The 26,889-nt window shown below is 37.4% G+C and overlaps 1 protein-coding gene across 5 annotated transcripts in view; it reads left to right on the top strand.

Annotated features, from left to right (window-relative positions):
* The window catches only part of CSTPP1 (centriolar satellite-associated tubulin polyglutamylase complex regulator 1), a 182,458-nt gene that overhangs the window by 73,655 nt on the left and 81,914 nt on the right, over positions 1 to 26,889 (top strand). For 4 of the 5 annotated variants that reach the window (XM_012789354.3, XM_012789343.3, XM_012789364.3 and 1 more), the window contains one exon: positions 19,798 to 19,928. In XM_012789354.3, coding sequence (XP_012644808.1) covers positions 19,798 to 19,928 — 131 coding nt within the window. The remainder of the gene's footprint in view (positions 1 to 19,797; positions 19,929 to 26,889) is intronic. The other variant, XM_076001958.1, reaches the window with a different exon arrangement.

The following is a 26,889-nucleotide window of genomic DNA, read 5'->3' as shown; positions in this document are numbered from 1 at the left end:
GTAAACAGTATTAATCTGGTCCTCCCATACTTTAATAAGAAAAAAACTTGCACCCTTGTGAATAAATTTGACACCTCTTTTCTACATTGGATCTTCTGAAGAAAGTTATTTCCATTTCTTCATACTTTGCCAAAACTATTATCTCTCACATATCGTTTTTTACAGTTGTCTCTTAAAGCCAGGCACCATTTGTATCCTCTGGAAGATACTGACTTCCTAAGACTAATATTTTTAGAAAAGTCCCTGAAATCAACTTTAACGGATTTTTTCTACAGCACAGTAATAATGACAGCTAATCATTCCTGAACATGCCAGGCATTATATAGCATGCATTATTAACACAGTTAATGTCTGGCAACCTTATTAGTAAGCATTCCTATTATCACCATTTTACAGATAAAAAATAACCACTTTGAGGCACAAAGTGGTGACATACCTGGCCCAAAGTCATATAGCTAAGAAGATTTGCCCCATATGAGTACTTCTCCAACTTTAATGTACATGTAAATCACCTAGGGATCTTGTTAAAATGCAGAATTGGATCTAGTTGGTCTGTGATGGGCCTGAGATTCTTATGTCTAACAGGCTTCTAAATGATATCAGTACTACTGTCCTTAGTCTATACTTTTAATAGCAAAATCATAGTCTTTTTTCTTCAGAACTACTCAAAATTTTTTTGTTTATAACTTCCAATTTCTCATTCCATTAGACATTCTCTAAATATACATACCGGATATTTGACAGCAATATCTTATTTTTTAAAAGAAATTATGGTAAAATATAGGTAACATAAAACTTACTATTGTAACTTTTTTTTATTGAGACAGAGTCTCACTCTGTTGCCTGGGCTAGAGTACCATGGCATCAGCCTAGCTCATAGCAACCTCAGACTCCTGGGCTCAAACAATCTTTCTGCCTCAGCCTCCCGAGTAGCTGGGACTACAGGCATGCAACATCATGCCCGGCTAATTTTTTCTATATATATTAGTTGGCCAATTAATTTCTTTCTATTTATAGTAGAGATGGGGTCTTACTCTTGCTCAGTCTGGTTTTGAACTCCTGACCTCGAGCAATCTGCCTGCCTCGGCTTCCCAAAGTGCTAGGATTACAGGCGTGAGCCACCGCGCCCAGCAGTCATATCATCTTGAGTAAGAACAAAGGATGATGGTTTGAGAATTACTTGCTGGACTTTGAACCAGGAGACTCAACAAATTTAACACTTCTTGCTCTTGAATGAGGTGGTACTGAGGAAGGATTGTAATATTTAAGGGACCCATAAAAATAGTGTTGGACTTTCAATGAAATCTGCAGGTTATATTAATGGGAATATGTTTGGAATCCTAGTGAGAATAAAAGGATGACATATTAAATAAAAGGACCTAAAAGCTATAGCTGCAGGCAGAAAACAGAATAAAATTTACCTTAAAATGTTGTCTAGGTGTCTACAATGTTGCCAGGTGTGGTGGTGTGTGCCTTTAGTCCCAGCTACTTGGGAAGGTGAGGCAGGAGGATTTGCTTGAGCCTAAGAGTTTGAGGCTGCAGTGTACTATGACTATGCCTGTGAACAGCCACTGCATTCTGCCTGGGCAACATAGTGAGACTTCGCCTCTTAAAAAAAAAAAGTTGTCTAGTGTAATACAAAGCACAGATATGCAGTGGGTAGACAAAACCTGGAAAGAAATTAGTATTGAATTGAAAAAGCTAAAGAGGAAAACAGACAAGATATTAGATGAAAATATGATGTGTAATCTGACATTTAAACAGACAAAAGCTAATTTGAGGTCTGGAGGTAGAGAGGAATCACACCGTGAGGAAAGAATGACAGGATCTGCAGATGACTGAAGAGGACTTCGCCTGCAACTAAATTCAGTTTCAGTCGCAGAAGAAAATGGTACAGAGAGGGTGAGCCAGTTGATGAAGGAGATACAGAGGTTAAAAGAGATAAAGGGAAAGAAATAACAGATGATAGGTGTAGAGACCACATAAGAAAGAATGTGAGATGTAGCACGTAGCATACAGTGAGATGTAACAGAGATGTAATGTTAAATGCTATAACATTATAAAGAGAAACAGTCTTTGTCCAGAAACTTTTCCTATAAAGCTAGGAGATGTTTCCCCAGATAAAGCATGAAAACACAATTACTTTGGATTTCAAGTGAAATTAAGCAAACTCCTGGAAGCTCTGTTATCAAGAGCTCAGCTTAGAGGCCTTGGGAACAGAGCTCAAGGATCTTATAGAAACAAGACAAATTAGAGGTTTATGGTAATTGCTGTCTTAAAAAATGTTTTTTTTTTTTTTTTTTTTTTTTTTTTTGAGACAGAGTCTCGCTTTGTTGTCCAGGCTAGAGTGAGTGCCGTGGCGTCAGCCTAGCTCACAGCAACCTCAAACTCCTGGGCTCCAGTGATCCTTCTGCCTCAGCCTCCCGAGTAGCTGGGACTACAGGCATGCGCCACTATGCCCGGCTAATTTTTTCTATATATATCAGTTGGCCAATTAATTTCTTTCTATTTATAGTAGAGACGGGGTCTCGCTCTTGCTCAGGCTGGTTTCGAACTCCTGACCTTGAGCAATCCGCCCGCCTCGGCCTCCCAAGAGCTAGGATTACAGGCGTGAGCCACAGCGCCCGGCCTTAAAAAATGTTTTATTAAAAAATTTAACATACAATATTACAAAATATTTGGAAGATAGGAAAAAATCAATAACAAGCCCAAAGCATAATACAATGAATAAATATAATTCATGTCTCTTAATTTTTAATCATCTTCCTCATGCGGACCTACTTTAAAGTAGTTAGCATTGTGATGTACATACAATTTTGTTTCCATGTTTATATAGCACATGAAAAACATTTTTTACTTGCCACATTCTTTTTATAATTTAAATTTCTAACATAATATAAAGAGCAGGTAGGTATGCAGTAACCTTTTCCCTGTGCTCTATGCATTGATTTTCCATCATGAGGCACACATAGTTTCCTGTTCTGCTGGCCTAGAGTAACCAACCTTATAAAAGAGATGTTTCTTCACACATAAAGCTGCAAAGGGAAGCAGATGTTAATGAATCATCTTGCTTTTCCACTGATACGAGGTGGGTAAGGACCTTATGTGGTAGATATGCAGTTGGGAGTTTACTGTAGCATACCAGACCTTCAGCAATATGTTTTGAAGTTTGAAGGCTTTAAGAGGGAATTTGAAACATTTTTAAACTCTGGTAGGGTTTTAACTAAATTATAAACAGAGATCCAATGGGGGGCAGTTTTCTTTCAGAGATGCAGCACATTAGAGCCATGTCCTTTGCATAGGCCTTTTTGGGAGAATTTGCCTGATGATTGCCCTGTCTAGAAACACTCTCTTAGCAGCAGCCCAGGGTGGGACAAGTGCTCTATTTCACTGCTATTTTAAGAAAATTCTTTTTGGAGTTTGATGACAGAAGAGCACTTGAAGTGACCAAGGAAAGAAATCTCAGCATTGCTTATGCTTCCCATTGTAGAAGCTTTTCATAGCTGTCAGGGCCTGTGAGGCTGTCCTCATGAGTTTCTCTCTTTATAATGCAGTAATATGATCTCACTGATGTCATAGTCTGAAAACTAGCTCTACTACTGAGGATTACTGAAGCAGAAAAAAATCTTGGTATGAAATGCCAATGTTTAAAGTCTTAAAGTGAACTGATAAGCTGATTTAGTTTTTTTGTTTTTTGGGGTTTTTTTGCTGTTGTAGATCATTTATCACAGTGGCAGCTCAATTCTCACACATTGGTTCACCTATCCCTAGACAGTGCCTAAAGATAGATTAATCCCTGTTGTATTTCTTCCTAAACTTGGGATTTTTTAAGGAAGCCAAAGATCTGGGATATTCTATTTCTAGTTGGGCCAATACCGGCAATGAGAAGATGAAAATGATTGTGAGTATTCACCTGCAGTGTGGTAGATCTCTATTTTCTGTACCACTTACACTATTTCTTTGTGGCCAACAGAAAACCTACAATCAATGAACCCAACAATTCATTTGATGCATATCTGTGGGCAGAAGCTCATTCCAAATACACTATATGTTAAAACCACACTTCGTCAAATTTCTCCTAGGATACAGGATCATGTTGCTCACTTACTTTTTCCTATAGTTGGTGTATTGTATGTTTGAACAATAAAATAATAGATATTAATGACAACATCACAGGAGAGAATTAGAAGTTCTTAGAAATACTGTATTAAACTTTTGTGCAGAAACTTTTTTATAGCACTGTATAAGAAAGAGGCTGGTATAAACTACTTTGGGGTTCTGCAACATAGATCAAGCTGATATGCACCACTAATTTCTCTCATCAAGTTAGCATTGCCAAATTCTGTAGCAGATAGGCAATGGAAAGAAAACATTTAAGGGCTTTATGCTGCATCTCAATTTCACAAGGAAGGAAAGAACAAATCCAGGGATTGTTAGTTCAGGAGACCAAATCATGCCACAGGAATACATCTTTGGAGTTTGGTGACATTTTAGGTAATAAAACTCTAGTTTTCCAACCTGTGAGTAGAAAATTTACCACATAAGTTTTCTTTTCTCTCCCACCACCCACCCCAATTCAAAATATCTTTTTTCCTTCTGCATATAGAAACAACGAAAGGATACTTTAAATCATGATTCTTCTGAAGTTATTATAGGTCTTTGATTTTATGTTTTTTAGGGGCTGATCCATTTTCTGTGTTTGTATCACATTGGTATGGCCAGTTTGTGTTGCATAGCTGGGTGTGAACTGTTCCCATATTTTCCTTCTTGGTAGCTCTATGTAGGATTCTTTGTAAAAAAATAATTTTTTTATCTTAAAACAGCAGAAAACAATCCAAATTCTAACAGAACAGAAGATAGTCCATTCTGATGAGCTTGGCTGGCTTTAGAAAGAAAGAAGGAGATGAGAGAATGACATGACCTAAGATGACTCTGAACTACTATAACCTAGTTGAACTCTGTAGATCAAGGCACACTGACCATTTTCAGTTTGAGTAAGAGCAAGGAGGACATGGAGTACTATAGGAGTTTTGAACTTTTGCCTCTTTGCACACTGAGAATGAGCTGGAATATTTTAATTTGTTCCTTTTGTCCTTATCTTTATTACTTCTATATGTGGAATGTGAATAGCTATTTATATAGACCTACTATGATTATGTTTAATATTTCATTATTTCCTTGGTAACCCTTGAGCTACTGGCAACTTCAGCAAAGTAAGTTAAATCAATTCTTGATTTTTGCTAGTTAAAATCCAAAGTTAAGATGTTTATGTGTAATTGACATAATAAGCAAATTCCTAGAATGTATATCTTTAGTTTTTCAGTAGAACGCAGGTACCACTTAATGGAATTCTTTATGACTTTTGCTGTATAAACAGCCTTTGTTACTAAATGAGAAAATAAAATTGTATCAAGAATTCACATTAAGTTAACATATTTATGAATAGCTGATTATAAAAATCATTCATTTTGGCCGGGCGCGGTGGCTCAAGCCTGTAATCCTAGCACTCTGGGAGGCCGAGGCGGGCGGATCACTTGAGGTTAGGAGTTCGAAACCAGCCTGAGCGAGACCCCGTCTCTACTAAAAATAGAAAGAAATTAATTGACCAACTAAAAATATATATACAAAAAAAAAAAAAAAATTAGCCGGGCATGGTGGTGCATGCCTGTAGTCCCAGCTACTTGGGGAGGCTGAGGCAGAAGGATCGCTTGAGCCCAGGAGATTGAGGTTGCTGTGAGCTAGGCTGACGCCATGGCACTCACTCTAGCCAGGGCAACAAAAATGAGACCCTGTCTCAAAAAAAAAAAAAAAAAAAAAAAAAAAAAAAAAAAAAAAATCATTCATTTTTAACATAGTTCCTGCTACATTTCTTGATATATTATTGGAGAAAAGTACCCTAGAGTTTATTAAATATTAAGCTAATGGCTGGGTGTGCTGGCCCACACCTGTAATTCCAGCACTTTGAGAAACCTAGGCAAGAAGGTAGCTTAAGGCCAAGAGTTTGAGACCAGCCTGGGCAACATAGCAAGACCCTATCACTACAGGAAAAAAAAATTTTAAAAAATTAAGCTAATAAAGTGAGAAAACGGTATAATTTAATTATTTTATTTTATTGTTAAAATCAATTTTAGGTTGGGTGCTGTGGCTCATACTTGTAATCCTAGCACTCTGGGAGGCTAAGGCAGGAAGATTGCTTGAGACCAAGAGTTTGAGATCAGCCTGAGCAAGAGCAAGACCCCATCTCTGCAAAAAATTAAAAAATTAACTGGGCAGGCATGGTAGGGCATACCTGTAGTCCCAGCTATTCAAGAGGCTGAGGTAGGAGGATCACTTGAGCCCAGGAGTTGGAGGTTGCAGTGAGCTATGATGATGTCACTGCACCCTAGCTGGGGCAACAGTGAAACCCTATCTCAAAAAAAAAAAAAAAAAATTAAATAAATTTGAGAACTTTGTACTCAGACCATTTCATTTTAATAAATTATTTTATACCTTGTAAGATTAAAAATATATAATTCACAAAGAAATTTTAATTTTGATGTCTCTGATTTCTTGTGTCTAGAGGATCCATAGAGAGATTTCCTGAACTTCTTATTCATGACAGCTTAAAAAGAAACAATCAGATCCATATGAAATAGACAAAAGAATATCTGTATTATGCTACCTTTTATGTAAGAAAGAAGGGGAAATAAAAATACAATTGACCCTTGAACAACTTAGGAGTCAGGAGTGCCAACACTACCCCCAATGTAGTAGAACATCCATCTATAACTTTGGACTCCATTAAAACGTAACTAATAACCTACTGTTGTATACACAAAAATATGTGTTAATTCACTGTTCATGTTATTCGTAGAGCTTCTGGTATCCTTATAATAAAGTAAGCTAGAGAAAAGGAAATGTTATTAAGAAAATCATAAGGCCTGACGCAGTGGCTCAGGCCTGTTGTAATCCCAGCACTTTGGGAGGCCAAGGTGGAAGGAGCATGCCAAGAGTTCAAGACCAGCCTGGGCAACACGGTGAGACCCTGTCTCTACAAAAAATTTAAAAATTAGCTAGGTATGGTGGCACATGCTTGTAGGCCCATCTACTCAATCTGAGGCAGGAGGATCATTTGAGCCTAGAAGTTTGAGGCTGTAGTGAGCTGTGAGCATGTAACTGCACTCCAGCCAAGCCTAGGTAACAAAGCAAGACCCTGTCTCTAAAAAAAGAAAAAGAAAGGAAGCAGGAGTGGCAAACACATTCAGAGTATGTAGCTTTATGGAACTACATCATAATTTCTATCTGACTTTTTGCTTTTTCATTTCATTAAAAATGTTTCTATGTGGAACTACTCCTTCTTCCACAATTTGCTTTAGTTTTAGTGCCCATATCATAGAAGTGTTCATGTCATGAAAGGTGTCAAAAGCAGTCTTGAATAATCAGAGAACCCTTCTGCCAGATTGTCTAATGTCAATTTGTTTTATGGCACTCTTTCTTCTATGTCTTCTTCATTTCTGGCACTGGTTCAGAGCACTCATCTCCATCAAGTCATTTTCTGCTAATTCTTCTGGTGTGCTATCTATTGGCTCTTGAATTTCTCCACGATCTAGATCTTGAAACACTTCACCCCCTACCTTTTTTGCCATATCCACAGTCTCTTTCATGATTTCCTTGATTGGCTCTGTTGTAAATGCTGTGAAGTCATGTACAACATCTGGACATAGTTTTCACCAGCAGAAATTTATTGTTTCAGGCATGATGGCTTTCATGGCTTTTTCTGTAACAATGATGGCATCTTCAATAGTGTAATCATCCAGACATTCATGGTGTTCTATCAGCGTTCTCTTGCATAGTGTCAATAGTCCTTTCCTAGAGTACTGTGTTTAATGAAGGCGCTCAGGAAATTTTACCCCAAGATATGACTCCTTAGTATAACAAATATTTTCCCTTAGAGATCAACAAGCATTAGAGGGGTCTTTCCCTTTATCTCTGTGATCCCTAAGCCACAGACTGCCGCAGACTGGTACTGGTCTGTGGCCTGTTAGGGACCGGGCCATAGAGCTCCACATGCCACTCCCTATCCCCTCATCCCCCAACCACCTCATCCATGGAAAAATTGTCTTCCATGAAACTGGTCCCTGGTGCCTAAAAGGTTGGGGACTACTGCATCCACATAAAACCAGATAGGTCCACTAAAAGAATAATCGACTTCCCTTCCCTTCCATGGTATCTCAATATATTACAGGAAAGATCAACCAGACCCGGTCCAAATCATTTTAAATATAATACCTGGCTCTCAGGTTAATTTAATGTACAAAGAGAATCATTTACAAGTCAGTCTGTTTCTCTTATCCATTCATCCTCCCTAGTAACCATTTATTGCCCCTAAACAGAATGATCTATATTCTTCATCTCCCCCCCCCACCATCTAAAATGAGGGTATATAAATCTCTGGACCCCATTGAGATATTGGGTAATCACTCTGTGATTCTCCCCATACACAAGGTAAATAAACTTCTTTCTCTTATTAATCTGCCTTTATTGTGAGTGATTACCTTAGGTTCTTTCATTGAACCTTCTGGGGTGAAGAGAAATTTCTCCTTCACAGTAATGAGCCTTTAAAGTCCTTATGACCCCCTGATCTAGAGGCCGAATTAGAGATGTTGTGTTTGGGGGTAAATAGACCACTTGGATATCTTTGGCGTTGGACTCATGAGGTTCTGGGTGGCCAGGGGCATTGTCCAATATCAAAAGAACTTTAAAAGGCAATTTAATACTGGCAAGGTACTTCTTGACTTCAACAACAAAGCATCAATGAAACCAATCCAGAAAAAGGGTTTTCATTGTCCAGGTCTTCTTGTTGTACAACCAAAATTGGCAACTGATATTTATCTTTTCCTTTCAAGGCTTGGGAATTAGCAGCTTTATAGATAAGGGAAGTCCTGATCATAAACCCAAACTGTTTCATTTGCACAAAACAGTAGTTAGCCTATTCTTTACTGCCTTAAATCCTGGTGCTTACTTCTCTTCCTTACTAATAAGTATCCATTGTATCCTTTTTTCCCCCAGAATAAGGCACTTTCATCTGCATTAAAAACTTGTTTAGGCAGATATCTTTTTCCTCAATAATTTTCTTTCTTTCCCTTCTCTTCTCTTCCCTTCTCTTCTCTTCCCTTCCCTCCCCTCCACTCCCCTCCCCTCCCCTCCCTTTTTTAAGAAAGGGTCTTGCTCTGTTGCCCAGGCTTGAGCAGTGGCATGATTATAGCTCACTATAACCTCAAACTCCTGGGCTCAAGTGCTTTTCCTGCCTCAGCCTTTCAAGTAACTGGTCTACAGTTGCATACCACTGTACCTGACTAATTGTTTAATTTTTTGTAGAGACAGAGGTCTTGCTATGTTGCCCAGGCTGATTTGGACTATATGCTTCTGGCCTCAAGTGATCCTCCTACCTTCACCTCCCAAAGTGCTGGGATTACAGACATGAGCCAGACATGAGAACCTAGTCTCTTTGACAATTTTCTTAATGGTGTCTGGGAATTCGACTGCTGCCTCTTGGTTGGTAGAAGCTGCTTTGCTTGTTATCTTGACATTTTTAAAGCCAAATCTTTTTCTAAGATTATCAAACCTTCATTTGTTGGCATTAAATCCTCCAGGTTTAGATCATTCACCTTACTTTTGCTTTAAGTTGTCATATAATGGCTTCACTTTTTCTCGAATCATATGAGAGTCTATATGTATGCCTTCCTTATAGCAATCCTGCAGCCACATAAAAGCTACATTCTCAGCAGGAGCAGTAATTCATGCCTGTAATCCTAGCACTCTGGGAGGCCAAGGCAGGAGGATCACTGGTGCTCAGGAGTTTCAGATCAGCCTGAGCAAGAGTGAGACCCCATCTCTACAAAAAATGAGCCGGGCGTGGTGGCACATGCCTGTAGTGTCCCACCTACTCAGGAGGCTGAGGCAGGAGGATCACTTCAGCCAGGAGTTGGAAGTTGCACAATGAGCTGTGATGATGCCACTGCACTCTAGCCACAACGACAGAGTGAAACTGTGTCTCCAAAAAACAAAAGAAAGAAAGAAAGAAAGAAAGAAAGAAAGAAAGAAAGAAAGAAAGAAAGAAAGAAAGAAAGAAAGAAGCTGCATTCTCAAGATGAGGTAAAAAGGTATTTCACAAAAAGTGCAAGGTTTTTGCACCTGGTGGCATAGCTGCAGAGACAACTTCACAAATTTCCTTTTCTTTTTTTTTTTTGCAATGGTTGTTATGCTAGATTCATTTATCTTGAAATGGTAGGCAACCACAGCCACAGACCTCAATCTACAATATATATCAGGCAATTCAACTTTTTCTTATAATGTCATGACTTTTCTCTGCTTCTTGAGAGCACTTCCAGCATCACTAGTGGCACTAACTATAAATCTCCTGATGTTATTCAAAGTTTATGGTATTGTGCTAAACATGATGAAAAACGAGAGAACCATAAGACATCTTTTTCACTGCAATATACAATTTACTGGACAGATGAACTACTCATGAGGAGCTGATTGATGTCACACATTTTAAGGGGATACATGCAACACATGAGCTCACTGCAATAGTAATGGGAGGTGGCTACAAAATTTTTACAGTACAGTATGTACTACAGTTAATTTTATGCAGTTATGATTTAATGCTATATATTTATGTTGGTTTACATTCCTCTCAACTGCAAATGACATTGTGTATGGTCTGTGAGTGTGTGTGTAAGTTTTAATAAATTTTAACTTTTTATAATTTGTGTATACTTTACGGTAGTAAATGATAAAATAGACTAGTAGCTACATATATTTTTTACATTCATGACAAAACTTTTTCTTAATTTTTCAATATTTCTAGGCTACATAGTTTGCAAGTTTTTTCAAATTGTCACAAATCCCCCCAAATTTTCCAATATATTTACTAAAAAAAAAATCCACATATATGTGGATACATGGAGTTCAAACTCATGTTGTTCAGGGGTCAACTGTATGTACATGTATCTGCTCATTTCAGAAAAAATATGCACACAGGAACAATAAACCTAGAGACCAGTGAGATTCATTACCTAATATAGGGTTTTAGTGAAATGGAGTGAAAAGATAAAAGTGGAGTGGGGGAAATGGTCACTTTTCTGAAAGTACTTTTTCTACAGATCCTACTTTTGGAGCCATGTTAATGTTTCATTTATACAAGTGATAAAAATATATATAATCAATAAGGTTGGGGACCCTAAAAGTGAACACAAACAGAAACAAATAAGGAAAATTGTATTTTTAATGAATTACATAATCATACTAAAGGGACTGAGAAGGCGAACCTAATGATTTTTGAATACAATATTTGGACTACATGCTGTCAGACTAAAAATAACTCTAAACAAGTATTAATAGAATTTAGGCTTCTTTTTCACAGAAGAATGGGTTAGCTATTATAGTACATTTTAGGATTAAGCAATAAGTAAATATATTATAGATAATAGAAACCAGATTTCTCACTGTGGGAAAAAGGAAGTTTCAGATAAGGAAAGGGGAAAGGATAGAATGTATTCTGTAGTGTTGAACTGGAATTGAATCAGTGTGTACTAATGATATTTAATATATGCATATAGATAATAGAATTGTATATAGACGTGTGTGTACATATGTAATATATGTATATATAAAAACCTTCATCTGTTTCTTAATTCTGTATTCTCCAAGCCTGGAAGCAGTGACACACATGGAGCAATAAATACACCTAGATATTGGTTTCTAAGCACTGTTCTTTGCTAGAAGCAACTGAGACTCTTGGAGAAATGGCTGGTTGTAGGGTAAGGTAGGGAAACAACAAGATGATCCTGGAACATCTTATTCCATCAAAAAGGAAGGAAGCAACCGAAGAATTATATGAACATGTTAAAAGGACATAGAAGTCACCCTGAAGGGCTTCCACAGCCAAATCGGGGATCATCTGAGCATAAAAATGAATAATGGTAGTAAAGGATTATAAACTATTGAATAAAGTAAGAGTCCATGAGTGTACACTGATATAAATAAATAAATAAATAAATAAGAAGGAAAATCTCTTCCTTATTATAGAAGGTCCACTTTAAAGTGCAGATGAAATGATATAATAAAGAAAGCAATCACCATTTGGCAAAACCATTGTACCTGTTGCTTCTGGCAAAAATTAATAGATGCAGAAATTAGTGAATGAAAGTTTGAAGAGTAATAGTATATTCCCATAGCTTCAAAATCTCTCTCCGCAAGATACTTATTCATTACAAAGGGTAAGTGGAAAAACTTGACAGATGCTGGTTTAACCAAATAATCAAAATTTACCACCAATAATCAGTCAACAGCAAGTACCTCCTGATGTGATGCACTGACAACTCAGCATCACTTTTGTGATAATCCTGTCAAAAGGGCATAACCTGAATCTAATCATGAGGAAGCATCAGACAAACCCAAAATGAGGTACATTCTACAAAGTAGCCTGGACAGCGGGTCCTCAAATAACATTGTTTCATTCAATGTGATTTTCCTTATAACTTTGATAAGGAAAAAAATCAATTCCTGGCTGGCCACTGTCTGTATGGAGTTTGCACATTCTCCCTATGTCTGTGTGAGTTTTCTCCTAGTATTCCAGTTCCTTCCACAACCCAAAGATGTGCATGTTAGGTTCATTGGCATGTCTAAATGGTCCCAGTCTGAGTGAGTGTGAGAGTGCGTGTGAGCGATGGCATGGTGGCCTTTCCAGAGTGGTTCCTGCCTTGCACTCTGAGCTGCCAGGATAGGCTCCAGCCACTCACAATCCTGAACTGGAATAATTGGGTAAATAATTATCTTACTTGTTTTTGTTAGTCTTTCTTAAGTGTATGTATAGTTTACATTTATTTCATTGTTTAACATAAGAAGTGTTTTGGGTCTTTGGTAATGTTTTTGTGACCAGAAATATGCTGTAGGAACCTAACTCTTATTTATATCAATTAGTCGGTAGTAAAATTGGTTTCCTTACATGCAGTTTCACTTAAAGGTGCAGTTTCCAAGAACCTATTGACAATGTTAAGTGAGGATTTGCTGTACTCTTTAAAAATGTCAGTGTTATGAAATACAAAGGAGGATTCAGGATCTGTCTCAGATTAAAAGACTCATTAAAAGAATCATGACAAGTAAATGCAATGTATGATCTTGGGTTCTCTTTTGTTATAAAAGGGGTTTTATTGGGATAATTGGTGAAATCTCAGTAAGGTCTGTGAAATACTGTAGTGGTAAACATGCAGCATGTTTACAACTTTTCTGAAAATAATACGTATAAATATGTGTACACATGTGTTTCTGTGTGTGCATATGTGTGTGAGAGGAAGACAGAGAGTATGTATGTGTATGAGTGAGAGCAAATGTAGCAAATATTCACATTTTGAGTAATCAGGGTAAAGGGTACTTGGGAATTCTTGTGTTATTATAACTTTTTGGTAAAGTAGACATTATAGTATTTCAAAACTTTTAAAAATTAAAATCTTCAAGGGAAAACCCCAGCAACTTGGAGAAATCTGTTTAAGGCAGATTTAATCCTATCAAAAGGACGTAACCTTTTAATGGTATACTTCTGTATGGCCTTTAAGATATATTTAGGAATATTTTTGGTTTACTTTAGAAGAAAGATTGATGTTTCGTCAGCAATGAATACTCTGAAAAGGAAATTAAGAAAGTAATTCCATTTAAAAGAGGATCTAAAAGAATTAAATACTTTAGGAATAAATCTAACCAAAGATGTGAAAGATTTACATACTGAAAACTCTAAAATGTTGCTGAATGAAATTAAAGAAGACTTAAATAAATGGATGGCCATCCCATGTACATGGATAGGGTGATATAACACTGTTAAGATGTCAGTACTACCCAAAGCATTCTACTGATTCAACATAATCCACATCAAAATTCCAATAGCCTTTTTGACAGAAGTGGAAATGATAATCCTTAAATTCATATGGAATTGCAAGGGGTCCTGAATAGCCACAACAACCTTGAAAAAGAATATAAAGGTGGAGGATTCAGGACGGGCATGGTGGATCACACCTCTAATCCTAGCACTCTAGGAGGCTGAGGTGGGAGGATTGCTCGAGGTCAGGAGTTCGAAACCAGCCTGAGCAAGAGTGAGACCCCGTCTCTACTAAAAATAGAAAGAAATTAATTGGCCAACTAAAAATATATAGTAAAAATTAGCTGTGCATGATGGTGCATGCCTGTAGTCCCAGCTACTCAGGAGGCTGAGGCAGAAGGATCGCTTGAGCTCAGGAGTTTGAGGTTGCTATGAGCTAGGCTGACGCCACGGCACTCTAACCCAGGCAACAGGGTGAGATTCTGTCTCAAAAAAAAAGTTGGAGGATTCAAATTTCCCAACTATAAAACTTTCTACAAGGCCACAGGTAATTAAAGCAGTATGGTACAGGTATAAGGACAAACATATAGACCACTGGAATAGATTAGGGAACTAGAAATAAGTCCTGAGGTGTATGGTCAGTTGATTTCCTGTGAGGGTACCATTCAGTAGGGAAAAGACAATCTTTTCAACAAATGTTGCTGGGGAAACTAGATATCTACATGCAAAAGAATGACATTGGACCCTTACCTAACACCTTATAAAAAAAGTAACCCAAAGTGGATCAAAGATCTAACTTAAAGGCTAAAACTATAAAACTCTTAAAAGAAAATATAGGGGAAAATCTTCATGACGTTGGATTTGGCAACAATTCATGGATATGATACCAAAAGCATAAGAAACAAAAAAATTAAATTGGACTTCATCAAAATTAAAAACTTTTGTTCATCAAAGGATACTATCATAAAAAGTGAAAAGACAGCCTACAGAATAGGAGAAAATATTTGCAAATCATATATCTGATAAGGAATTAATATCCGGAATATGTAAAGAACTCCTACAACTCAATAACAACAAACAACCCAATTTAAGAATGGGCAAAGACACGCCGGGCGCGGTGGGTCACACCTGTAATCCTAGCTCTCTGGGAGGCCGAGGCGGACGGATCGCTGGAGGTCAGGAGTTCGAAACCAGCCCGAGCAAGAAACCAGCCTGAGCAAGAGCAAGACCCCGTCTCTACTATAAATAGAAATAAATTAATTGGCCAACTAATACATACAGAAAAAATTAGCCAGGCATGGTGGCGCATGCCTGTAGTCCCAGCTACTTGGGAGGCTGAGGCAGGAGGATTGCTTGAGCCCAGGAGATTGAGGTTGCTGTGAGCTAGGCAGACACCATGGCACTCACTCTAGCCTGGGCAACAAAGCGAGACTCTGTCTCAAAAAAAAAAAAAAAAAAAAAGAATGGGCAAAGAACTTGAATAGACATTTTTCCAAAAAAGAAATGCAAATGGCCAATACATGAAGACATGCTCAACATCATTAGTCATTGGGGAAATGCAAATCAAAACAACATTGAAGTACCATTGAAATACCACACTTTCTAGGTTGGCTATTTTAAGAAAGAGGAAAATAACATGTTGCTGAGGGTATAGAGAAACTGGAACTATTGTGCATTGCCGGTGAGAACGTAAACAGTACAGCTGCTCTGGAAGACAGTTTGGTGGTTTCTCAAAAGGTTAAACATAGAATTACCATATGATTCAGGAATTATACTCCTAGGTATATATGTAAAAGAATTGAAAGCAAGGACTAGAATAGGTACTTGTACAGCAATCATTGCAGCATTATTTACAAAAGCTGGAAATAACCCTAGTGTCCATCAGCAGTTGAATGGATAAACAAAATGTGGTATATACATAAAATGGAATATTATTCAGCTTTAAAAGGAAAAGAAATTTTTGATATATGTCACAACATGCATGGACCTTGAAAATATTATTCTTGGTGAAATAAGCCAGACATATAAGGACAGATATGATTCCATTTACATGAAATACCTAGAATAGGCAAATTTATAGAGACAGAAAGTAGAATAGAAGTTACCAGAATCTGGGGGAAAATGAAGGAGGTGTTATTGCTTAACAGATATAGAGTTTTTGTTGGGGATGAAAAAAAGCTTTGAGTATAACGTTGATGGTTGCACAGCGTTGTGAATATATTGATGCCACTGAATTGTACACTTACAAATGGTTAAAATGATAAATATTATGTATATTTTACATTTTTAAAAGTTTTCCAATTTAAAAAGGTAGAAGTCAAATTCTGAAAACTAATATCAGAAGATGAGAAGAGTATGCATAAGTAATTTAAAGTGTGCTTTGGTCTTGTTTTGAAGCATTACAAAGAAAATGAATAATTTTAGATATTTAAAAATGTGTAAATATTTATGTTAACTAAAAAAATAGATAGAATCTCATTATGTTGCCAAGGCTGGATTCAAACTCCTAGGCTCAAGCAATCCTCATGCCTCAGCCTCCCAAGTAGCTGAGACTACAAATGTGTGCCAGTGTACCCAGATGTTTATATTAAATTTTAATACTAAAAGATTACAGATTCTGTTTATGGCTTTCAAACTAACAGAGGGGATAGAAAACATTTTTTTTTAAAGAAAAACTTTACTAGCACAATAGAGAGCAGGAAATGAGGGGGAAAAGGCCAAGAAGAATGGTTCATGGGAAAGATAAAATAAGATGTCAGAAGTTCATTGAATATGTTAAAAATCACTTATTAACATATAAAGACTGTAAAGTTGGGTAAAGAAACAAAATTTATTCAGAATGTACCTCAGAATGAAAAAAAAAAAAAAAAGAAAGAAACAAAATTTAGGCCGGGCGTGGTTCACACCTGTAATCCTAGCACTCTGGGAGGCCAAGGCGGGAAGATCGCTTGAGGTCAGGAGTTCAAGACCAGCCTGAGGTAGAGCGAGACCCCATCTCTATTAAAAATAGAAATTATCTGGACAACTAAAAATATATATAGAAAAAATTAGCTGCGCATGGTGGTGCATGCCTATAGTTCCAGCTACTCGGGAGGCTGAGGCAGGAGATGGCTTGAGCCCAGGAGTTTGAGGTTGCTATGAGCTAGGCTGATGCCACGGCACTCTAGCCCAGGCAACACAGTGAAACTCTGTCTCAAAAAAAAAAAAAAGAAAGAAAAAGAAACAAAATTTAGCATCTACTACTTACAAGAGACATACCTAAAACAAAATGACTTGGAAAGGTTAAAATTAAAGGCATAGATAAAGATATACCAGAAATATACTAATCAAGATAAAGGTAGCACTGCAATATTATAATACAAATATCAGACCAAAGATCTAGACTTTTGAATAATTTATAAAACATAGACTTGCAGTATTTCCAGTGTGGCTAACTGCAAAGATATGTTCTACCTGGTATTACTTATCTGTTTTTTCTTATCTTTGTAAATCATCTACCACAAAATATGTGTTTTTAACTCCATTGTAAATAACTCCATTTATGGAGTTATTTATGTGTTAGATAATGTGAATAGAGACAAAATGAATACAACCTAAGTGCTTAATCCATAGAACTTGCAGTCTAGCCGGGGAAAGAAGTCTAGTGACTTAAAAACAAGGCAGCAACCAGGTGGTGTATCTCACACCTATAATCCCAACAACTGGGGAGGCTGGGCTAGGAGGATTGCTTGAGCCCAGGAGTTCGAGGCTGCAGTGAGCTATGATAATACCACTGTACTCCAGCCTGGTGACAGAGCGAGACCCTGTCTCTTAAAACAACAACAACAACAAAAAATAAAACACACACAACAATAACAAGGTAGCAAATTGCAAGCACCATTAGAGAGTTGTGAGATATGATGGGACCTGGTCGTGGGAGATAGAATCAGGAAAAGATTCTATGTAAAATGTGGTATTTGAGATGGTCTTAAAAAGCTATACCAAGGTTATAATTTCACTGTTATTAGTTCCTAATAATAACACAGCCTAGACCATGACCTAGACACCAGCTTTTTCCCCTTAGGGTATGAAGTATACTTTGAGACTAATTCTTTGCTGGATAGCTTCATAAATTTAGGCTACAAATATTATCATTTCAGACTTCATTTGCTGGAAATGTAGCCTACTGCATTTAACTGTAACAGCTCATTTGCTATATTTTTCATTTTCCTTTACTCAAGACAACAGCACCGCCATAAACTGCCTGGTTAGGTTAACACTTTCATTGCATTTTAAAAACCTCTCTTCTAACCTAATTCTTTGCCAGATGTTGTCCTCATAGTGTCTTAGAAGTCAATTTCTATGTTCATTTTCCATGAGGGAAGAAGAGTATGTAATGTGCTTTTTTATACAGTGCTGTTAACATTAACGGGAAGAAATTTTATCCTAAATGATAACATACTGTATGTTAAAAACAGGTTAGACATTTCTCCCTGAAATTGGTCTGGGATAGAATAGATGGGAAATGGAATAGATGGCTCTTGAATTTTTTCCTGTTTAGTTTAGTGATTCAGAATTTTTTTTCCCCTTTCAATTGTCAACAAATGAAAACTGGCATTTGGAATTACTCTATTCCCTCCATTCTTTGCCATCTTCAGTTTAATGTCTGTTTCTCCATAAAGATTAACATGTTTTCCACTTATGATATACTTGTCAGGGAATTTAGGGGTTTTCTAGAACCTGAAGTCTGCCCTGGTAGGGATGATTACTGGACAATTGCCTATTCTTTGGTGGAGTTTCCATTTTTAGATTACTCCAGGCTCTACAGCCTTTATTTCTTTGGCAGGAGAAGCCAAAGGCAACGGAGTATATTTTTTCCTTTCCCTGGCCCAGCTTAAACAGTGACTCACTTGGGCCCTGGGGCTTTGCTTCATACTCTCATTTAGGGGCTACTTTCTACCCTATTTGCCTTTAGTGTTCTGTTTGGAACAGACAGAATCTCATGTATTCTTTGGTAGGTGGTATTTGTCTCTGAGTTATTGTCAGGGAGATATGTAACCACCCCCAAATTGAGCTAGTTATATCCCCAAAAGCCATTTCATCCTTGTGGCAACTGGTATAGGTCAGGGATAGTACAGAAAGATATCATTAAGGAAACTAATTTCAAATAAGGTAGAGGAAGTAGGATTCTCAAAAAAAAAAAAAAAAAATGAGTACCAAAATCATCCAGTTAAAGACTGAAAGATTTTCCTCTATATGAGATGCTTTAGTGACTGGTTAAAACTTCCTCAGTATTGGACACTGATACTTGCAAAAAAGAAAAGAATAAAATTAAAAAGTGAAATTAATTTAAAAAAAACAAACTTCCTCAGTGTATACATGTGGGAGCTGGGAAACACTCAGAGGAATTAAACTTCAAGAGGTTTCAGAGGGATATGATTATATGAAAAAACTTCCCCATAGAAGGACTGTGGTTTAGAGTTTTTTTTTGTTTTTTTTTTTTTTTGAGACAGAGTCTCGCTTTCTTGCCTAGGCTAGTGTGAGTGCCGTGGCGTCAGCCTAGCTCACAGCAACCTCAAACTCCTGGGCTTAAGCAATCCTACTGCCTCAGCCTCCCGAGTTGCTGGGACTACAGGCACGAGCCACCATGCCCGGCTAATTTTTTTATATATATATATTAGTTGGCCAATTGATTTCTTTCTATTTTTATAGTAGAGACGGGGTCTCGCTCAGGCTGGTTTTGAACTCCTGACCTTGAGCAATCCGCCCGCCTCGGCCTCCCAGAGTGCTAGGATTACAAGCGTGAGCCACCACGCCCGGCCTTGGTTTAGAGTTTTGTTGGGGAAAAATAAAAAAGATTTTCCCCCTTTTTGGCAGCAGTTTTCCCTGGTCTCAGTTTTTCATTCTGATTCCAGTCTTCTGGATTCCATCTAATGATGATTTCTTGATTTTTATCTTTGCAGTTTTAACAGTGTATGCCAGGGAACTCACATTCTCTTTCGGGAATTCAGCTTCATCCAAGCCACCCCCCACAACAGGGCATCGTTTTTACGGGCCTTCTGGAGATGCTTCCGAACTGTGGGCAAAAATGGTGGTAAGTCTTCTCAAAAAAAAAATTTTTTTTTTGCCTTCTTTCCTTCCTTTCTTTAAAACCTTTTCTTTGTTCTTATAAATACTGATTGAATGCATGGTAGTAAAGGCATTTGGAATATCTTACTTTTTGAGGAACTATCTGTCTTATTTCAGAGATATTACTAATGATACCTATTAAGAGCCAATTGTAGCTTTGAGGACTTTACATGTAGTAATTCATTTAATTTTCACAATCACTCTCTATGGTAGATTCTATAATCCCCATTTTGTAACTAATGAAACCCAGGGTCAGAGGAGTTGAGTAACTTGACAAGGTAATATGGTAAATGCCAGGCCCAGATTTATACCCATGCAGTCTGGCTCCAGAGCCCTTACTAATGGCAAATATTAAAATGCCACGCAGTAAATACAAGGAATAATGTGAATACAAAAAAGGAAACTCCGTTGAGCACCACAGTAGTCTTGAAGAAAAAAAAGAAAAAAAAAAAAAAAGGAAACTCCTGAATAGGGGGTTGGGATAAGGATACCGTTGTTAGAGAAGAAGGAGAAAAGTACACTGGGGATTCTCCTGAGAATTAACTATTTGATCTAAGTTAAAAAGGAAGAGTAGGCATTATCCATATGTATAAAAGAGAAAAGGGCATTTTAGGTAGGACATATGCTGAAGCATAAAAGAACCTGGAATATTTAAGAAACAGAAGATCAGGCTGGGCACAGTGTCTCTCTCATCTGTAATCCCAGCACTCTGGGAGGCCGAGGCAGGAGGATTGCTTGAGGCCAGGAGTTTGAGACCAGCCTGAGCAACGTAGTGAGACCCTGTCTCTGTCTCCACAAAATAAAAAAATTAGCCAGGCTCAGTGGCTAATCTGCAGTCCCAACTACTCAGGAGGACCACTTGAGCCCAGGAGTTCAATGTTACAAGTGAGCTACAATCGGGCCATTGCACTCCAGCCTAGGTGACATGGCAAGACCCCATCTCCACAAAAAAAGAAAAAGAAAAAAATGAAAAGAAAGAAACAGAAGATAAGAATGACTAGAGTAGGCCGGGAGCGGTGGCTCACGCCTGTAATCCTAGCACTCTGGGAGGCCGAGGTGGGCGGATTGCTCAAGGTCAGGAGTTCAAAACCAGCTTGAGCAAGACCCCGTCTCTACCATAAAAATAGAAAGAAATTAATTGGCCAACTAATATATATAATATAAAAATCAGCCGGGCATGGTGGCTCGTGCCTGTAGTCCCAGCTACTCGGGAGGCTGAGGCAGGAGGATCGCTTGAGCCCAGGAGTTTGAGGTTGCTGTGAGCTAGGCTGACGCCACAGCACTCACTCTAGCCTAGGCAAGAAAGCGAGACTCTGTCTCAAAAAAAAAAAAAAAAAGAATGACTAGAGTAGATGAGCCTGTAAAGGAATAAAAGAGCTCCCGAAGGACGATTTTTACCATAAAAATGAAGTTAGATTTTATTCTGTGGGTATTATTTGAAGGCTTTTAGATATGAGAGTGGTGTGATGGTATCTGAGTTCTAGAAAGATCATTCAAAAAGTGGTGTGGAAGATGGCCTGGACTGGAAGCAGGGAACATATTAATAGAAGTCTTGGAGTAGTTGAGTGAGAGATAAGAGCCAAAACTAAGGCAGTGTCCATGGAGATGGAAAAGGGCGTTCTTGGGGATTGAATCCACAGGATTTGTTGATTGGATTTGGCATATAAAGTGAATGAGAAGACCAGTGATAATTTCCAGGTCTCCGGCTTGGGCAACTATGTAAGAATATTAGGGGGCAATAGATTATTGGGGGAAAATGTGTTATTGTTTATTTTTAATTGTGATAAAATATACATAACACAAAATTTACCATTTTGACCACTTTTAAGTGTACAGTTCTGTGACATTAAGTACATTCACATTGTTCTGCAGCCATCCCCACCATCCATCTCCAGAGCTTTTTCATCTTCCTAAACTGAAACTCTGTACCCATTAAAAACTAATTCTCAGGCCGGGCGCGGTGGCTCACGCCTGTAATCCTAGCACTCTGGGAGGCCGAGGCGGGCGGATTGCTCAAGGTCAGGAGTTCAAAACCAGCCTGAGCGAGACCCCGTCTCTACCATAAAAATATAAAGAAATTAATTGGCCAACTAATATATATATATATAAAAATCAGCCGGGCATGGTGGCTTGTGCCTGTAGTCCCAGCTACTTGGGAGGCTGAGGCAGGAGGATCGCTTGAGCCCAGGAGTTTGAGGTTGCTGTGAGCTAGGCTGACGCCACGGCACTCACTCTAGCCTAGGCAAGAAAGCTAGACTCTGTCTCAAAAAAAAAAAAAAAAAAAAAAAACTAATTCTCTGTTCTCTCCTACATCCAGCCCCTTGAAGCCACTATTCTGCCTTCTGTCTCTGTGAATTTGACTACTCTAGGTACCTCGTACAAGTAGAATCATATAATATTTTTCCTTTTGTGACTGGCTTATTTCATTTAGCATAATGTCCTCAAAGTTCATCCATTGTCAGAATTTTCTTCCATTTTAAGCCTGAATAACATTCCATTGTGTGTATATCACATTTTGTTCCTCGTTTCATCTATTAATGGACACTACGGTTGCTTCCACCTTTTGGCTATTGTGAATAACGCAGTATGTTGTTTAAAATAGACTAAGCTAAAAAGCTTCATTAAGCAGTAGGAAATACAGGACAGTTTCTAGAAATATAGATTTGAGTAAGTAGAATAAAGTTACATAAAGTTTTTCAAATCACTTTATAATCCTTGATAGATAAGCCTTGTATACTGGAAAATGTAAGTCATTTTTATGTTTGAATACTCTTGCTTTAGCCTTTCTTGATTATATTAAAAGGAAAATATTAAGAAAGACACTGATTGAAAATGTCTTTATCAAGACTTTATCTTGGTGAGGTGAAGGGTGAAAGCACCTCCAATGGGAGTTTCTTTTTAGAAATGGCACTAGGTTCTTATATTTAGAATATTAAAATAGATTGAATTGCTCCAAATTTTTCAGATTTAGAATCTTTACATCAAAATCTTCTTTCACATCTGTTTTCAAGGGCTTGTTCTTATTCCCACTTTCATATTACATGCTTTTCCAAATTAAGTATTGAATACCTTTAAGGCAGTTTCTTTTTTTGTGGTGGTGGGGGCGTACCAGAGTCTTGCTCTGTTGACCAGGCTAGAGTGCCATGGGGTCAGCCTAGCTCAGAGCAACTTCAAACTCCTGGGCTCAAGCAATTCTCCTGCCTCAGCCTCCCAAGGAACTGGAACTACAGGTGTGACCACCACATCTGGCTAATATTTTTTTCTATATTTAGTTGCCCAGCTAATTTTTTCTACTTTTAGTAGAGACAGGGTCTCACTCTTGGTCAGGCTGGTCTCGAACTCCTGACCTCAAATGATCCTCCCGCCTCTGCCTCCCAGGATGCTAGGATTACAGGTGTGAGCCACCGTGCCCAGCCAAGACAGTTTCTGTAGTGATCCTACCTTGAAGAGGAAGGCCTAAACTACTTTCTCATTCATTCAACACATATTTCTGGTAGACTTACTATGTGACTGGTGCTGAGGTTATAGTGAGTGAACAAATACACTCCCTGCTTTTGACTTTACAAAATCCCCCACCGTGATCTAATTGATGCTACTGTTACTTTATATATAGCTACTGAAACTTTTTTTCTAAAACTCTTTCTACCCAGTATCTTATTAGATCATTTCAACCATCCTGAGAAATAGGTAAAATAGGTATTATTGTGCTCAATTTATAAGTAATGAAATTATATAATTTGTAGAAAGATTTCACAGTGGATTAATAGCAAAGCTGGAAATAGAACCCAAATTTACTAATGGATAATGCACTGTTTCTGCAATTTTTACTTCAATCAATGGTTCTTTGACATGTAACACTAGAGATTATCCATGTCTATTATAGTATTTATGCAAGAAGTACTGAGTGTACTGAGGATAGCATCTTTTCCTTTACAGAATAAATGCACTAATAGGTAAAAACTAATGTGGACCCAGTTTTAAGTAAACTAGCTCAGAAAAACTGTCTCATTGGTCTCTACATAAACAAAACTAGGAGCTTTGAGTCTATAGGTGAAGTTTATACTATTTTATCAGAACTTATCTTTCCCAATTCTTTCCTAGTCCCTTATTCAGTCAGCAAATATTTATTGGATACCTATTACAGTCGTCACTTGGTATACATGGGGATTGGTTCCAGGACTCCCACATACACCAAAATCTGTACATACTCAAGTCCTGCAGTCGGCCCTGTGAAACCTACGTTTATGAAAAGTTGGCCCTCCATATACACAGGTTTTGAATCCCTTGGGTACTGTATTTTCAATCCCTATTTGGTTGGAAAAAATCCATGTATAAATGAACCTACACAATTCAAACCCATGTGCTTCAAGAGTTGACAGTGTATTGAAAAATGGTATATACAGCTAGAGCTAGTTTCTGTGATATAGCATATGAAGATAACTCGAAAATAATCTTTAGATAGCCTTAGTTTTTTAGCCTTAATTTTTTGCCTGATTTAGAAGTGGGGCCTCTTCAAGAATTCATTTACTATCACAAGGGATTTGTATAGCATTTGGACTCTTAGCAGATGTGGATTTCTTTATCTGTCTAATAGCAGCTGCCAGTGATTCATCCAGCTGCTGAGAAGCAACAGCTCCAAATTCTCCCTGTTTCTCCTGTGCCATAAACAAGGCTTAGCTTTTATTCTGGATATTTATTATTATGCTTCTTAATCGGATAGCCTCTGATATCTTAAAGACTAAACATAAAATTTCTGTCTAGGTGATCCTAAAATCTTTGGTTAAATGGTTTTTAATATATTCTTAGTTTTTTCCAGGAAAACCTTAGAACATCTTTCTGTCCCAGAATGTGTCAGTCCCAATTTTAATCCAGAATGAATGAAAACTCTTGGAAGCAAGGTTCGAAAGGAAAGGATTTATTACGCCCTATTTTTTCAATGAATGCCAAGTACCTACTCAGTGGAGCTTCTACTATATTGTTCTTCTACAGATAACTTCCTTAGAACATCATGTACATATTTTAGCATTATCAGGAGGAAACTAACTCTTCTGGAAGGTAGCAAAAGAAGAGTAGAGTTTTAGCATAATATGTCTAAAAAGAAGCCACCTGTAGAAAACTAAGGACCTGATTTCTTCTGACAAGAAACATTTATTCCAGTTTTTAACAAGTACAGGGATATAGTATCATTTCTGCATAACTGAGTACTGAACAATGCTAATTTTCCTATGTCTGAATTTTAGATAATCTCATGAAAACTATAGGGAACCTCGTGCTATTCAGGCGATTTTAGACTACTGGAAGCAAAAAGGTATATTGAAATGTAAAAAGCCTTTAAAATTCAGCTTCTCACTTTGGTAATTCTTTCCATGTAGAAAGATTAATCTGAATTTTCCAAGTCTGGAGAAGATTGATATTCCCTTGATATAAATCTTTACTTCTGTTTAGGGATATTGGCTCAAAAGAGCTTTTGTTCACAGTTTTGTTGTTTTTTTTTAATTGAAACTTAATTTTGAGCTTTGTGCATAAATATATATGTATATTTCATATATATAGACATATATTCATATATTTCATTTAATAAAATAATGATAGGTACTTCCTCTTCTACATGGAGAAGTATCTGCAAAGGGAATTGTCCTCTTACCACAAATAACTAGAAAATCAGAGTATCGGAAGCAACAGTTTTCAGACATTGGGCAACAGGCGATGGGGAGTGTGGGCCCTAAGAGGCAATTTCCAAGCATCATTATAGGGAGGGAGATCATCAAAGAGCTTGCCAGTCTTACTGAGTTAAGGAAGAAGAGATTGGGGTTTAGGGAGGCCTAAATGGCCAGCATTTGCAGGCCAGAATATGAAAGAGGAGGGAGTTGGTCAGAGAGCTCCAGAGAGCTGCAAGGGATATGCAAATCTTTGGCTGCAAACTCTGCACATGTGTGGGTTGGAAAAAGAACCACCAGGAAACAGTAGGCCAAACAATCCTGGAGTATACACAGAGCTGGGGATAGTTCACACTTCTATCAGCCAGAATGGAGAGACCTCAAAATACATAGGGCATTGGATAGAGTCCTCAACAGCTTAAAGGCAAAAAGGATTAAACTGATCTACAAATAATTTAACTGTATACAGAACAAAATTCAATATTTAGAGGAATTCAACAAAATCTAGCACTCAACAATGTAAAATTCACAAATCTGCCACCCAATTCAAAATTACTAGACATTAATAGAAGCAGATAAATATGACCAGAAGAAATATCAGTCAACAGAAACACAGACCCAGAAATGAGATAGCTGATGGATTAATAAGGAGCTTAAAACAATTATTTTAAATCATATAAATATACTCAAGTATTTAAAGAAAAACACAAATATGATTAGGAGATAAGTGAAAGATATAAAAAAGATCCAAATGGAATTTCTAGACATGAAAAATGTCTATAGTGAAAATGATAATGATAATAGTAATTAACATTTATTAAGTGCTTTTATGTAGATTATCTCATTTTTCTTCACAACAATCTTTTGTGTTAGATAGATACTATTATCTGCTTTGTACAGAAAATGAAACTGAGATTTGGAATGTTGAATAACTCACTCTAGGTCATACACCAAGTAAGTGAAAAACAATGCTGTAAGAAGCCAGAAAGCCTATCTCCGGAGTATATTATTGTTTCAAAGTATTCTACATTAACATTGTATGAGATGCTGGAAATATTTATGAGTAAGTGATAATACTTTCCCTCAAGGAACTTGTATTCTAGGAGAAGAAACTAAGTAGTCCAGAAAGTTTCCATAGAGTATAAGTGATTATTAGAGCCACATGTAAGATTTAATATAGTATAAGGGAGGAAATAGCCAATTCTTCCTTTGAATGTACAGGAAGGCTATAAAGGAATAAAGACAGTTGGGATGGATCCTGGAATAGCA

The sequence above is a fragment of the Microcebus murinus genome, chromosome 4 (assembly GCF_040939455.1).
Source record: "Microcebus murinus isolate Inina chromosome 4, M.murinus_Inina_mat1.0, whole genome shotgun sequence".
NCBI lineage: Eukaryota > Metazoa > Chordata > Mammalia > Primates > Cheirogaleidae > Microcebus > Microcebus murinus.
This window is presented reverse-complemented; position numbering and strand designations above follow the sequence as displayed.